The sequence below is a fragment of the Gymnoscopelus braueri genome (genome assembly GCF_963280865.1).
Source record: "Gymnoscopelus braueri genome assembly, chromosome: 15".
Lineage (NCBI taxonomy): Eukaryota > Metazoa > Chordata > Actinopteri > Myctophiformes > Myctophidae > Gymnoscopelus > Gymnoscopelus braueri.
The window spans coordinates 38,752,914-38,767,655 of NC_137620.1; the positions used below are offsets into that span (position 1 = coordinate 38,752,914).

At 40.1% G+C, this 14,742-nt stretch overlaps 1 protein-coding gene across 10 annotated transcripts in view; it reads right to left on the reverse strand.

Moving 5' to 3' along the window:
• The window catches only part of LOC308101185 (Fc receptor-like protein 5), a 223,304-nt gene that overhangs the window by 10,140 nt on the left and 198,422 nt on the right, over nucleotides 1-14,742 (reverse strand). For 9 of the 10 annotated variants that reach the window (XR_013934499.1, XR_013934500.1, XM_080450567.1 and 6 more), the window contains 4 exons: nucleotides 2,905-2,922; nucleotides 1,408-1,566; nucleotides 1,096-1,197; nucleotides 39-299 (listed from right to left, as the gene is read on the reverse strand). Coding sequence is in view for 8 of the 10 variants with exons in the window: in XM_080450567.1 (XP_080306693.1) it covers nucleotides 39-299; nucleotides 1,096-1,197; nucleotides 1,408-1,566; nucleotides 2,905-2,922 (540 nt within the window). In the remaining 2 variants the exon portion in view is untranslated. Of the gene's footprint in view, nucleotides 1-38; nucleotides 300-1,095; nucleotides 1,198-1,407; nucleotides 1,567-2,904; nucleotides 2,923-3,621; nucleotides 3,883-5,226; nucleotides 5,329-5,504; nucleotides 5,667-6,702; nucleotides 6,745-14,742 lie in introns of all 10 variants that reach the window. The other variant, XM_080450566.1, reaches the window with a different exon arrangement.

Sequence of the window (14,742 nt, forward strand, 5' to 3'; positions counted from 1 at the left end):
TTTATTTATTCATCATTATTATTAAATAAATGTGTCACCTCTCACAACCATCCTGCTCTCTGGTGACTCTCTAAGGCCAGAGATTATACACTTGTAGAATCCTTCATCAGACTTGTAAACATTGTGGATGGTCATCTGTCCTGTAGACTCAGTCCTGATGAGGGATCCATCTTTATAGAAATCAGCTGGGAGGCCAGAGGTTGGATTACCAGTTGTCTTGTCTTTGGACAGGCAGTGGAGTGTGACATCACTTCCTTCCATCACAGGAAGTACAGGACTCTCCAGGATCACATCTCCACCTAGAACCAACAGCAGGTTGAGTTATGAGCATGTGATGGTTGGTGTCTCGCTGTCTCCACACCTACAGTACTGTAGATGACACATGCAGTTGTCATCAACCAATCAAAATGATTCACTTATACTTAAAGTCCAGCTGAAATGCCTTTTTTTGCTACCTAATGCTAATGTGGTATTGTGTGTTATTTCCCAGTAAAACAGAGGCTGGTTGTGCCTCAGCCATTCACAGTCTCAGCCAACCATCCCGTCCCTTCGGGCTATGCAATGCAATTACACTGCCTTGTGTCGGCACTCGCAAGGCAAAGACAGAAAGGCAGTGCCGAAGCACGTTTATACTTCATTGCCTATTTCTCACCACAAATGTTTTGAGATACATATTTGTGTACTGTTTAAGTTTAAAACAATAATGTTTGTAATGTACCATCTGGCTGTAATCTTGATAAATCGCTGGTTAACTTTCGCTGGTTAATTTCAATCAAAAAGTAACTTCCTGACATTAGGATATGACAGTCAGACATGTGACAGAGAGTCAAAAGTCAGGACTGTTCTTTAAATCCACAGACACACTGCCATGAAATTAATCTTTGCTTTGGAAAACATTTATTTCAGTGGGTCATTCATTTGGTCAAGAAGGCAGTTCAAACCAGGTATCAGAAAGGTGAAGATAGATGATTTAAAGATGGCATGGTTGTTGGTGCCAAACGGGTTGTTCTGAGTATTTCAGAAACTGCTGATCTACTGGGATTTTCACGTGCACATATATATATATATATATAGTTGTAATTATATTGATTGTACCAGAGATCAACATTTTGATGGACCAGCTGAGTTCTCTTGACTCGGACTGACACCAATAAACTCCACCATCCAGACGATATAGGGTTATGGTACAGGACACTCCTAAACAGAATCACAATGGAAAGAAAGAGGGGTTTTAGTAAAAGCTCTCTCTCTCTCTCTCTCTCTCTCTCTCTCTCTCTCTCTCTCTCTCTCTCTCTCTCTCTCTCTCTCTCTCTCTCTCTCTCTCTCTCTCTCTCTCTCTCTCTCTCTCTCTCTCTCTCTCTCTCTCTCTCTCTCTCTCTCTCTCTCTCTCTCTCTCTCTCTCCGTACCTTTGATGGTTCCCCATTCATTGTTGCAGGTTCCACTACCTCTGTCACTCGTTCTTTTCACAAACCAGCCCGGCACAGAGTTTCCTTCTTCCTCACAGCTCAGTGAGATGGACTCACCTCGAAAGAACTGAGATCTTTCTGGACTGACCCTCAGAGACACTGGAAGAATTGAAGGGGGGCGGGAGAGAAAGAAAGACAGAATCAGAAAGGGATGAGAGGGAGAGATACACCATAACTGTAGAAATATGTGAAATATATGATCAGATGTGAACTGATAACTTTAACATTAGATGAAACAGCAGCAATACATCTGATTGACTGTAATGTCTCCATTTGTGGAAGTCTGTTACAGATCATCTTTTGTTTTGTTGTACACAAAATACATAACTACTCTCCTCGACACACGTAGGGTAAAACAAGTTGGATCTTGTGGCTCTCAAGATCCACATGGGAACAGTGAGGCTTCATGTGGATCATGAGAGCAGCCTGTGACGTTAGCCATCTATGATGTCAGTCTTCTATGGTATATCTATGACATATAACTACATTTAGGCAAGATGTGTTAAATGTTGAACACCCTACTACCAGCCATCAAAACACTTGACTCCTTGCACTCCTTCAAAATTGCCATAAAAGAGCATCTGTCTGCAATTTTCAACTGGACCTGTAGATAGGTCCTCTAGCTTGCCACCAGAAATTACCCCTCCCCCCACTGTTGTTCTGTAAATATATTCTTTATTGCTCCTGGTATTGATGATCTCTTGTATAGTGCATGTTTTTTATATATATTGATGAATTGAATACATAAGACCACAATGTTATTCTTTTGGCATTCTTGTATAATTGTACCGCTGTACCTTTTGCAAACTGTCTGCTAATAAAGTATTCAATCACTCAGTCTAATCCGAGCACCATCATTTAAGATGTTCAAATATATACTATATAAAACATACTTGAAAAATTGAATGGAAATACTAAATTGGCCTACTGACAGTGTGTACAAGAAATGTGGCACTGATCTGTTCAGTGGTTTACAAGACTTAAGATAAAAACAGAGACAGACACACATACTGCCCCACTTGTACACGGCTAGCCCTTCTGCAGAGCCACACTGTAAAAATGCATTCCATCACCCACTGAGAAAATCACTAATTCTATGCCTGAGTTCCATTGTGTGGAATCACACAATTACTGGGTTAGAATGAGCAGATCAAAATGTTAGTATTTTAATTTGTTTGTTGGACATGTGTCCGACATGTCACAGTTCATCCATCTACATCTACATAAAAACATGAGGGAACTAGAAAAAGTGCTCCTCGGAGCACAAGTCTCTGCCACGTCAGGTAGGTTATTGTGGGCCAGCAATGTTCGGAATTCGCCAATCAGGATGGAATATGAAAAATTGTGGAGACAATTAAGGTTTATTGTATATTAACCAGAGGTTTCAGATGGCTTCTCTCATAATACCCATAATGCAGTAGATTGAAGTTTTCTCACCATCAGCGAGATGTAGCTCTGTGTGGAGAGAGAGAGAGAGACAGACATTGACATATCAGTTATGTTCTTTATTTAATCGACCTATTAAAGTATGACCGAGTCAATGCAGATATTTGACTTCTGCTGCTGTCCATTGACCAGACACAGATAAAGTCTCCAGGAGGCTATGGATTCACAACATTCTTACGTGAAAAGAGGTATTTGAACATATTCAATCAGCTACTAATGAAATAAATGCAATATGGATAATAATCTAGCCCATTATTTTTTAAACCCCAATGCAGTGTCTCTCAGCAATATTATCTTCTATGTTGAATGTGTGGTGTTGGATTCTGATGGATTTCGATTGCAAGCAGTGTGTGCACGTTGAGAAACATGCACTTGAGTAATGCACTCTTTAGATAGGAGGGAAATTCTGCGCTGGAGGACTGCACTAGACTTAAACAAGGTAAAAAAAAATGTAAGGCGCAATTGCTTTCTGATTTTTATCACCCCACCTAAGATAGCAATGTGCCAAACTACACCACCTTTTAAGACCAACGCTCCCATGGGTACATAGGTGGACAGGTGAAATATTTAATGTGACACTACATGAACATGGCAAATGCATCTGTTGGAACAATGACAATTGCCTTTTGGTGCCAATTTATGCCAGGTTGCAAGATAGAGCCCATAGTCTTCATTTATGTATTCAGTATTATTGCTTGACTATCTCACCTCTCATATCCATCCTGCTCTCTGGTGATTCTCCAAGGCCAGAGATTACACACTTGTATAATCCTTCATCAGACGTGTAAACATCCTGGATGGTCATCTCTCCTGTAGACTCAGTCCTGAAGAGGGATCCATCTTTATAGAAATCAGATGGGAGGCCAAAGGATGGTTTACCAGTTGTCTTATCTTTGGACAGGCAGCGGAGGTTGACATCACTTCTCTCCTTCACGGGAAGTACAGGGCTCTCCAGGATCACATTTCCATCTAGAAACAACAGCAGGTTGAGTTATGAACACACAGACAAATATGCCCATATGGACATGACTGATGTCACTGTACTGACATCACAGTGCAGTCATATATGACTGACGTCATACACTGTGTGCTTATTCACCCTCACAATAACCCAGGTGCCGCTGGGTACCGGTATAGACAGACATGCATAGTGCTATTGTCATAATACTGATGTCATAGCACTGACGTCATAGACTGGCCTCCACATACCTTGGACCTACTTCACCTGTGAAATGCATCACCGGGCTACCTAAGAAGCTATATTATTAATTATATTGTACATTCCATTAAATGTTCTATTTAATTGTGTTTTTTCTGTTTAGTTTCCATTACTATTCTATAATATATATCCACTCAATACACGAGTGGTAAACAAAAGATTACTTAATAAATGTACAAAAAGCCAGAGAAGTGCCATCATATCACATCGCTTCGATATAGTTTACGATAGTCAGTCACTCATATTTGATACAGTCTGTAAAATAATGCTGCATCTGCCTGCAACTGTGAATGATGGAGCTATTATACCTGACCCGTCTTCTTAGCAGCATATAAAACAGGTTAATTGTAGTATTGTAGTTGTTATAAACAATTACAAACTATTTTTTATTGGGCTCATTAAGGTATAGAGTAACAGCAAGGGCACAATAACATTAAGCATTTTCATAAAACCTGTATTTTGCACTACAGAATAGCATCACATATGGCTATAGATTTGTTTTGCCCTGTTTGACCTTGTGTTACCTGGCTTTCCACACAGAGGAAAGCCGGGTTTTCATTCCGTACTGACTTGGTCTAGGCCACGGCTATCTAGAAGTGGTTTCCAGATGGCAGAGCCGCATTGTTTTTGTTTCCCCATATGAATGCTGAATCAAGTAGTCTGGCCAGTCGCGCTAAGAGTTGGAATCAAAGATGCATACCAAACAAGCAGTCTGGGATGACTGCTGAGAACAACAGCAGTTATTGCTGCCCTGTATCACAACTCCCTATGGCAATATAATAATAGGTCTGCATGAATAAACAAAACCCACATTTTGTGCTGACAAACTATATTGTGGATTTAGTTACTTTTCTAGTCATTTTCATCACTTCTTTGCATTTGACATACTGTAGTTACTGTAGCCTAAAGTAGCCTAACAAGCTACTTTTCTCAGTTGTTGATACTGTAACTTAAGTATTTACTTTTTAATCTTTGTAATCTAACGAGTTACTTTTAAAAGCAATGTTACCCAACAGTGGTTAGCAAAGAAAACGATACTATGTGAATTATCTCTGTCTACCCACTACATTACAATATGGAATAAATGATTGTACCAGGGATCATAATGTTGATGGACTTGCTGCGTTCTCCTGATGTGGACTCACACCAGTAAACTCCACCATCCCAACGATACAGCCCCACGATACAGGACCCTCCTACACAGAATCACAATTAAAAGAAAGATTTCAGTTAAAGCTATCTCTCTCCCACTCTCACACACACACACACACACACACACACACACACACACACACACACACACACACACACACACACACACACACACACACACACACACACACACACACACACACACACACACCATACATACCGTTAATGTATCCCCATCCATTGGTGCAGGTTCCATTCCCTTTCTCAGTGGTCTGTCTTTTCACAGACCAGCCTGGCATAGAATTCCCTTCTTCCTCACAGCTCAGTGAGATGGACTCACGTTCAAAGAACTGAGATCTCTCTGGACTGACTCTCGGAGACACTGGAAGGAGAGAGTGGGGCAGGGATGAGGGGGAGAGATGGGTACAATCTACCTGTAGACATAATGTGTTCTGATCAGATGTGAGCTACTATCTGTCACTGTAAATAACATTAACATCAGATGAAAGAACAGCAATATATCTGACTGACTGTGATGTCAGTCATATGTGTAAAAACTCTAGTGACTGGGACTGGGGTAGCTTGCTATGTAAGGATTGCAACATGCAACCACAGAAAGCACAGGAAACAATGCATTATGGGAAGAGAACAATTAATTTAGGCTATTTGTTGAGGTAGGTTGTGGTGTTTGAAAATCCCTGAATTAATGTTAACTAGAGGTTCGGGGCGCTTCGCGGCCCGAACATCTAGAGATCGGTACAGCTACGTTGCACCAGTGATCCAACTGATATGGCCATATATGGAGATCTCTATCTGTCAGTCCTTGTCCCGTTTATGGCCATATATGGCTGTCTGATTTGTTAGGGCCTGATGCCATGATTACACATTTAGGTTACACAACACAGTCCATATTTGGCAGTGGTAGCTGCATTGGGAAGTCCTTATATGGTTATGGCTGATCATGGTGACATGAGTTTGACGATGTGGTTCGTCCACCTGCCCATCCTCCCTAAAGGCAATTTCACGCTGGCATCGTGCTCCAAATTAGGTGGTTTGCCGCTAAGCATCGGAAACCTTGGTAACACTGTAGTGTAGTGGAGTTGTCGCGCCTATGTCACATACTGTATGCGCAGTAGGGTGGGGTCCTAGCGGCCAAATAAAAAGGTGTCTAAAATGTGCCCGAAAAAAAAATTTGTTTTATATTAACTGTACAATATGTAAGTAAATTGAAGGTGGGGAAAGAAGCCAGTGGAGTGCTCGTGTGCTGGCCAACCCGGGACGAACACCACAGCATGGGCATTTCAATTAAAGTAGTAAGATTGTGCATTAACAGGATGTGCATTAACAGGATGATTGGAACAAACATATGAAATGGCTTGTCTCACACTACATGGTGCAGTGTATTAAAATTGTCTCACCATCTGTTTGAGCAGGTCCACAGCAGATGAGGAGATAAAGCACTGTGTGTGTGTGTGTGTGTGTGGGAGAGAGAGAGAGAAAGACAGACAGAGAGACATGAGATGACAAAATATAGTATAGAATTAGGGCCTGTGTTATTATAAATATATTATATGAATATAATCCAGGATTATGCCATGTTTAGGTATAATGTAAACACATAGCAGACCTACAAGCCCACAATGATCAAGTTGCATCCACGACGCGTTGTGAGCTTGTATGTCTGCTATTTTAGGCACAGGACACCGTAGCCCTGAAACATGACTGTCATACCATGACAGTCATGGTGCCGAGTCCCCCTGGTCTAAAGTTGTGTTCGATTTGTTCACATTGCCATCTCTCACATAAACATAAACGTTCAGATTTCAAATATAAAGTGCTTACCACCGAGCCACGGATGTTACAAGGCGATGCGGACCGCGATGAGTACCCGTATCTCCCGTATTGTTCAATAAAAAGCATTTTAATCCCATCGCCGGCCATTTTCTTTTTTTGATTTTTTTTGTTTTGTAATGTATCAGAGTGCAATACACCTCCCAACCATTAGTGTCGCATGGTTGAAAGTATCGGAGACAATTTGGAGAAAATGGCCGGCGATGGGATTAAAATGCTTTTTATTGAACAATACGGGAGATACGGGTACTCATCGCGGTCCGCATCGCCTTGTAACATCCGTGGCTCGGTGGTAAGCACTTTATATTTGAAATCTGAACGTTTATGTTTATGTGAGAGATGGCAATGTGAAAAAATCGAACACAACTTTAGACCAGGGGGACTCGGCACGCGTCATGTGAACCATGGCTAAGGACACCGTAGCTCTGGTCCATAGCGTTAGAAGGAGAAGGAGAACTCCTTCTAACGCTATGGACTAGCTCAATAAAGAACCTCTCACTCCGCTATACAGCTCCGAGATGAGGTTCTAGGTGGTTACCTTCCAGAATCGGGTGAACGTCCGCCAAGGCTCCGCTGTTTACCCTTTTGTATATGTTGTATCCCAAAATTAATGGTAGATTCCAAGCCGCACGGATGTTTAAAGTTTGGAACGGAGCATAATATTTTAGGTCCGAAGCGAAACTACCCGTTTAAATCGCTTATTTAGTCAGCCTGTGGCCATGTTTCCCATTGTAGCCAAACCGGGAGCAGTACTGGCAGCGGACGTAGGGGGGTTTTCCGGGTTGAATGGGAAACATGGCCACAGGCTGACTAAATAAGCGATTTAAACGGGTAGTTTCGCTTCGGACCTAAAATATTATGCTCCGTTCCAAACTTTAAACATCCGTGCGGCTTGGAATCTACCATTAGTTTTGCGATACAACATATACAAAAGGGTAAACAGCGGAGCCTTGGCGGACGTTCACCCGATTCTGGAAGGTAACCACCTAGAACCTCATCTCGGAGCTGTATAGCGGAGTGAGAGGTTCTTTATTGAGCTAGCTATGGACCAGAGCTAGGGACACCGTCGTGCTGCGAAGTATAAATTATGCTCTAGCCCGAGTGAACAGCAGCTGCAGCAAAGAGAAAGATACTGCATCAGCAGTGAGAAGTTGTGAAAAATACTTTTACACTGTTTTAAAGTAAACACAAGCATAGCCCTGAAACATGACTGTCATACCATGACAGTCATGGTGCCGAGTCCCCCTGGTCTAAAGTTGTGTTCGATTTTTTCACATTGCCATCTCTCACATAAACATAAACGTTCAGATTTCAAATATAAAGTGCTTACCACCGAGCCACGGATGTTACAAGGCGATGCGGACCGCGATGAGTACCCGTATCTCCCGTATTGTTCAATAAAAAGCATTTTAATCCCATCGCCGGCCATTTTCTTTTTTTGTTTTTTTTTGTTTTGTAATGTATCAGAGTGCAATACACCTCCCAACCATTAGTGTCGCATGGTTGAAAGTATAGGAGACAATTTGGAGAAAATGGACGGCGATGGGATTAAAATGCTTTTTATTGAACAATACGGGAGATACGGGTACTCATCGCGGTCCACATCGCCTTGTAACATCCGTGGCTCGGTGGTAAGCACTTTATATTTGAAATCTGAACGTTTATGTTTATGTGAGCGATGGCAATCTGAAAAAATCGAACAAAACTTTAGACCAGGGGGACAGGGCACCATGACGCTTGTATACAAGCGTCATGTGAACCATGGCTAACACAAGCAGTACACCCGGTCCCAGCAACGTTGTTGTTGTTCATACGTGTGTGTAGCTAATACAGAAGCTTTCTTTAATTACAAAATGATCTTGCGTGGGAGACTCTGCAAGAAGAACAAACAGCTGTGGATCATTATCACTCAGCGTACTACAGTGACACAACAACTGATAATCGGACAGGGATTTTATAAAGCTAAGAGGTGCTTCTCTCTTGCATTTTTAACCCGAGAGGCTATCTGTAATAATCAAGGAGCTGCACAGTAGTCTGCACGTAGAATGAGTTCACTCTGCGCTGCCGCTGCGCAGATGAAAGTCAAAGACCGGCAGACCCATATATATGGGCAGACCGCCCGGCTTTTCTTTTTTTTGGCTGATGGTGCGTTCAGGGCGCCTCGGAAACACAGGATAGGATGAAATACAACATGGCAAACCGATGTAACCATGGAAATTTGGGACACTCTTGAACGAAGTTATACTTTGAGAGAACGCCGTTCACAAACGCCAGAATGAACGCGTTCACAATAACGTTCATCTAGCGGATATACTGTACGTTCAGTTCACGTTAGCCCAAAACATGAACGAGTTCATGAACGATCGTTCATTGAACGCGTTCAGGCACATCACTGCCGATCCTGCTGCACGATCAGGCTGGCCGATCATACCAGTGCACCAACCTGAACCGACGTGGTTCTCACTTCTCAGACAACAACAAAGTAAGCTGCAGCCAGCACAGTGCATGAGCCTGCTTGATAATGTTGGCTGGGCATAAAATCTGTAATGGAGGGGTGCACAATGCGGTGCGGGTCACAGTTGCGCGATTTTTTATAATAATTAATTAAACTACTATAAAACAACAGTAACAACACACTCTACCAGCCTCGAGTGGTGGAAAATAGCAGATATACAAGCTCACAATGCCTTGCGCTTGTAGATCGGCTATTTTCACATGGTTACTGTATGTTTTATTATAATAATTGAAATCTACAAAGTAACTAGTAACTAAAGTTTTCAAATAATTGTAGTGGATTAAAAGTACAATATTTGCCTCTGAGATGTAGTGGAGTTACTGGAGTAGAAGTAAAAGTATTAGAAATTGGAAATACTCGAGAGTCAAGTGCAAATACCTCAAAATTGTACTTAAGTACAGTTCTTGTGTACATGTACTTAAAGACGTATGCCAAAATCTATTTGAAAAATGTGCTTTTCACTGTTCTGTTCTCATGTCAAATATTGATATGCGATTAAAATGCGATTAATTGCGATTAATTAATTACAAAGCCTCTAATTAATTAGATTATTTTTTTTAATCGAGTCCCAGCCCTAGAATAGATCTTACTTTATCTTATCTTAAGTAAGGTTATTCTTAGGTTATTCAAGTTCACGTAAAGCTAATTAATTCAGCTCTCTGTTTGGTTAATTACAATATTTTATTTCATTTTGTCTTTTTGTAATCAATTTAGTTTAGATTTACTTTCTTTTTTTTTACAACAGAGCTTAAAACTGGCACAGCCAAAATATTTTAGCTAATCAGCTAATCTACACAGCTAAAACATATTGGAAGATAGGATTTCATAACCAAAATATTATCTTTATATATGAAATATTGAAAAGTCTTAAACTAGGGGCAGTTTCTCTATGTTTATTTATTTTGTCTTAGTTAGTTTTGTAAACACAATACATTTCAGTTAGTTTTCACTTTATTGTAAAGCTCCATATTTCAGTTAATATATATATTATTTTTTTTCCAATTCTAGTTTTTGTTATTTTGTTAGTTTCAGTTAACTATAATAACCTTGCTGTGACAGAAAACCAAACTAAGGAGCCAGTCACTCCACAAAACAGCAGCAGTATGATTTAACATTCAGTCCTGTGCTTAATAATTCACGTTACTGCAGTACTGGGACTCACATGACAACAAAACAACAACACAGAAAGAGGATTTAGAACAATACTGTGCTACATTACTAGAGTTTATCTGCTTACTTTAAAATGTGTGTGTGTGTGTGTGTGTGTGTGTGTGTGTGTGTGTGTGTGTGTGTGTGTGTGTGTGTGTGTGTGTGTGTGTGTGTGTGTGTGCGTGCATGTGTGTGCGCGTGTGTGTGCGTGCTATTGGTTATGACCACAGGATGGTGCTTCTAGTGCAGTCTTTTGAGAGCTTGAGCATAAGCATGCATGCAATCACTCGCCCCTAGGTGCTGCCACTGGCTAACCCCAACCGATCAAGTGTGTGTGTGTGTGTGTGTGTGTTGGTGTGTGTGTGTGCGTGTGTGTGTGTGTGTGTGTGTGTGTGTGTGTGTGTGTGTGTGTGTGTGTGTGTGTGTGTGTGTGTGTGTGTGTGTGTGTGTGTGTGTGTGTGTGTGTGTGTGTGTGTGTGTGTGTGTATGTATAGAGAAGAAAAACAATGGATATAGCTACCTGTGTGTGTGTGTGTGTGTGTGTGTGTGTGTGTGTGTGTGTGTGTGTGTGTGTGTGTGTGTGTGTGTGTGTGTGTAGAGAAGAAAAACAATGTGGATATAGCTACCCGTCTGTGTGTGTGTGTGTGTGTGTGTGTGTGTGTGTGTGTGTGTGTGTGTGTGTGTGTGTGTGTGTATAGAGAAGAAAAAAATGGATATAGCTACCCGTTTCACACAAGACCAGAAACAATGGAAATTGTTAGTGATTCCGGAAGAATAGTAGCAAAAAGCGTGTTTTGCTGAAAATGCTGAATGACAGAAAATCTAGTTCGGTGGAAATGGCTGTGGCCTATATGGGGAGTTGCGTCATGATCCAAGGAATCCAGGGTTGTTTGTACGACCTATGGCTACAGCTCAAGAGTTATAGGCCAAAATGTAAAGTGGGCTGGTATTGCACCAACATGAGGCCGATGTGAAAATATCTTGGGTGGAGTTCCTTGATCTACTGGCTGTGTGCATAAAGTAATTTGACACTGATGAACAGTTTAGCTGTTTCTAAGATTAGCTTTGTATAATACTCACACACAGACAGACTGACACATACACAGGTAAAAACATAGCCTAAGCCCAGAATTACCTCTTCTATTCTATACGCTAGCTTCGAACTGAGAAGAATATTCTGGCTTGAGTCTAGAAATAGTGGTAAATGCTAAAGATGCTGTTCCGCTAAACGACAAACTCCTCTTCCCAGAATCGACCATTTCCAACAGCACAACTCAACTCAACTTCTATATTCATGGCAAAATTATGTTTTCAGACAAATAAAATAATATATGCCTATTTGGGGGGGAAAGGCATAATCTGAATTACCGGCTTGCCCCTCCGGAAAGTAGAATGTACTGTATGGAAGCAAACAAATGGACAAATTCCAACACCAACCTTCACTTATGGCCCCAATGATGCAAAAAAAGGCCCAGGTTGAAAACAAAAACAAAGTTTCACTTAAATGAATAGTAAAAAGCAATCGCTGCTGCAAATGAGAAAATGTCAATCGAACCTTTCCTTCAAATATGTCCCCTAACCTTGTTTACCCTTGATTACTTGTTCATATATGTGTATCCTAAAGGTCCTTACACAAAGGGAACTTGACAAACAAGCGATGGGAAAATGCGTAGCGAATATTTCACTTCAAAATATTAATTTGGTCATGCCTCATTCATTATTCGCCGTAAAAATCAATCTAATGTAGAAACTTTTTTATAACCTAAAGATTTTGTCCAAATCTCACGCAAATTGGTACACATTATTTCTATGGTCATATGATCATCGTATATCATATTTTTCATAATCCGTTCTGATAGGCTACGAGTGGCCCATTTTGCACAAAATGTCACAAATCATGAATGCAGCGTCCGATTGCTTTGGACACTGTGGTCTTCATCGGGGCTGATGAAGACCACTTTTTCTTTTTCAAAATATTTGTATTGACTTTTTGTGACATACAGGACATACACTATCACACACATTCATACACATATACGCCCTTGCACTTGCAAAAATCTAAAAATGATCACATTGTTTACACTTTCTTTACCATATGAGATAAAATATAGTTTTCAGTTTCCTTCTCTCTTAAATAATGATGTCCATAACGTTCATGTATGTTTCCCAAAGCTGGACAAATTCATTCTGCTTACCCCTAATTATATAAGTTAGTCTTTCCAGACCAATACAGCTCATAAGTTCCCTGTGCCATATCCTTAATGTTGGGGCATCCATGTTTTTCCAACATAGCGCTACAACTCTCCTGGCTTGAAGAAGTCCAAAGTCCAAGATTTTAGTCTGGTTTGTTGTTTGTACAAAGTTCTTTGGATATATTCCAAGTATACAGAGTTTAGCACTTACAGGAACTATAGTTTTCAAGATTCCTGACAGACATTTTATGATTTCTTTCCAAAATATCTGCATCTTGGGACACTCCCACATACAATGAAATAACATACTTTTCTCAATTAAACATTTAGTACAGACATCTGGAGTACTAGCGGACATATGATGGAGTTTGACAGGAGTTATATACGTTCTCATTAACCATTTATATTGGAGTAATTTAAATCTTGTATTTATTGTCTGCTTTTGCGCTTTTAAACATGCCTGTTTCCACTCATTGTCATCAATGACTTCTTGAATATCTAATTTCCAAGCATTTCATTTATCTATTGTCGAATCAGTACTATATTCAACTAACAGATTGTAATATATAGAAATGTGTCCTTTCCCCTCTGAATTTAATATTTTCTCCAATGTTGATAGGGGTGGTACATACATAATTTGTTCACATTTTGATGACATAAAGCTATTTAACTGTAAATATAGAAAAAATGTTTATTAGGGATCTGATATCTCCGACATAAATGTTCAAATGAGAGCATAACTCAGTCTACATAGAGGTCCATTATTTTCTGAATACCTTTGATATGCCACAACTTAAAACCGCCATATTTTTTAGCAGGTATAACCTGGTCGTTTCCCCAAATAGGAGTAAACTGAGATAATGTAGGCATATCGCTCATATGTTTATGGGCAGCATACCAAACTGAGATTGTATTTTTGAGAAAAGGATTTTTTGTGCATGTTTTTATTGTTTTTTATCTGAGGAGTATAAATATAAATGTAACGGTAGGTGTGGAACAGATTCTTGTTCGATGCCAACCCATACTGGAGGTGAACTAGTTTTAAAATAATACAATGCTGAGGTCAGTTGGGCTGCCATGTACAGTAGTACCATCTAAAATTAGGCAACTGGAGTCCACCTCTTTCATAAGGCAAATATAGCAAATTAACATTCTCATTCCAGATAAATCTGCTAAATAATTTAGTTAAATTGTAAAAAAAATATATATATTTGGGGAGTGGCAATGGGATTGTTTGGAAATAATATAAGAATTTAGGCAAAATGGACATTTTTATTATATTTATTCTTCCGATCATAGATATGGGCAAATTGGACCATCGGCCCAGTATTTCCGTTGTTTTATCCACCGGTTACAGGTTTGTAATTTGCTGGGATTATTTCCCCAATATCGGGGGTGATCTTGACACCCAAGTATTTAAAGCCTTCAGTAGTTGTCAATGGAGTATTTACTAAGGGACTTGAAGTCTTTCTTCCTTATTAAAGAACATTAATACTGACTTTGAATTGTTGATTTTATAACCAGAGAACCCTCCAAAGAGTTCAATTAAACTACTTAGGTTGGGAATACTATTTTCAAATTTTGTCACAAAAAATATAATATCGTCGGCATATAAAGAAATGCAGTGATCTACGGCCCCAATTTGAATGCCTGATATTGCTGTATGTGCTCTTACAGCCATAGCTAATGGTTCGATGGCTAACGTAAATAGCAAAGGAGAGACGGGGCAACCTTGTCTTGTCGATCGTTGC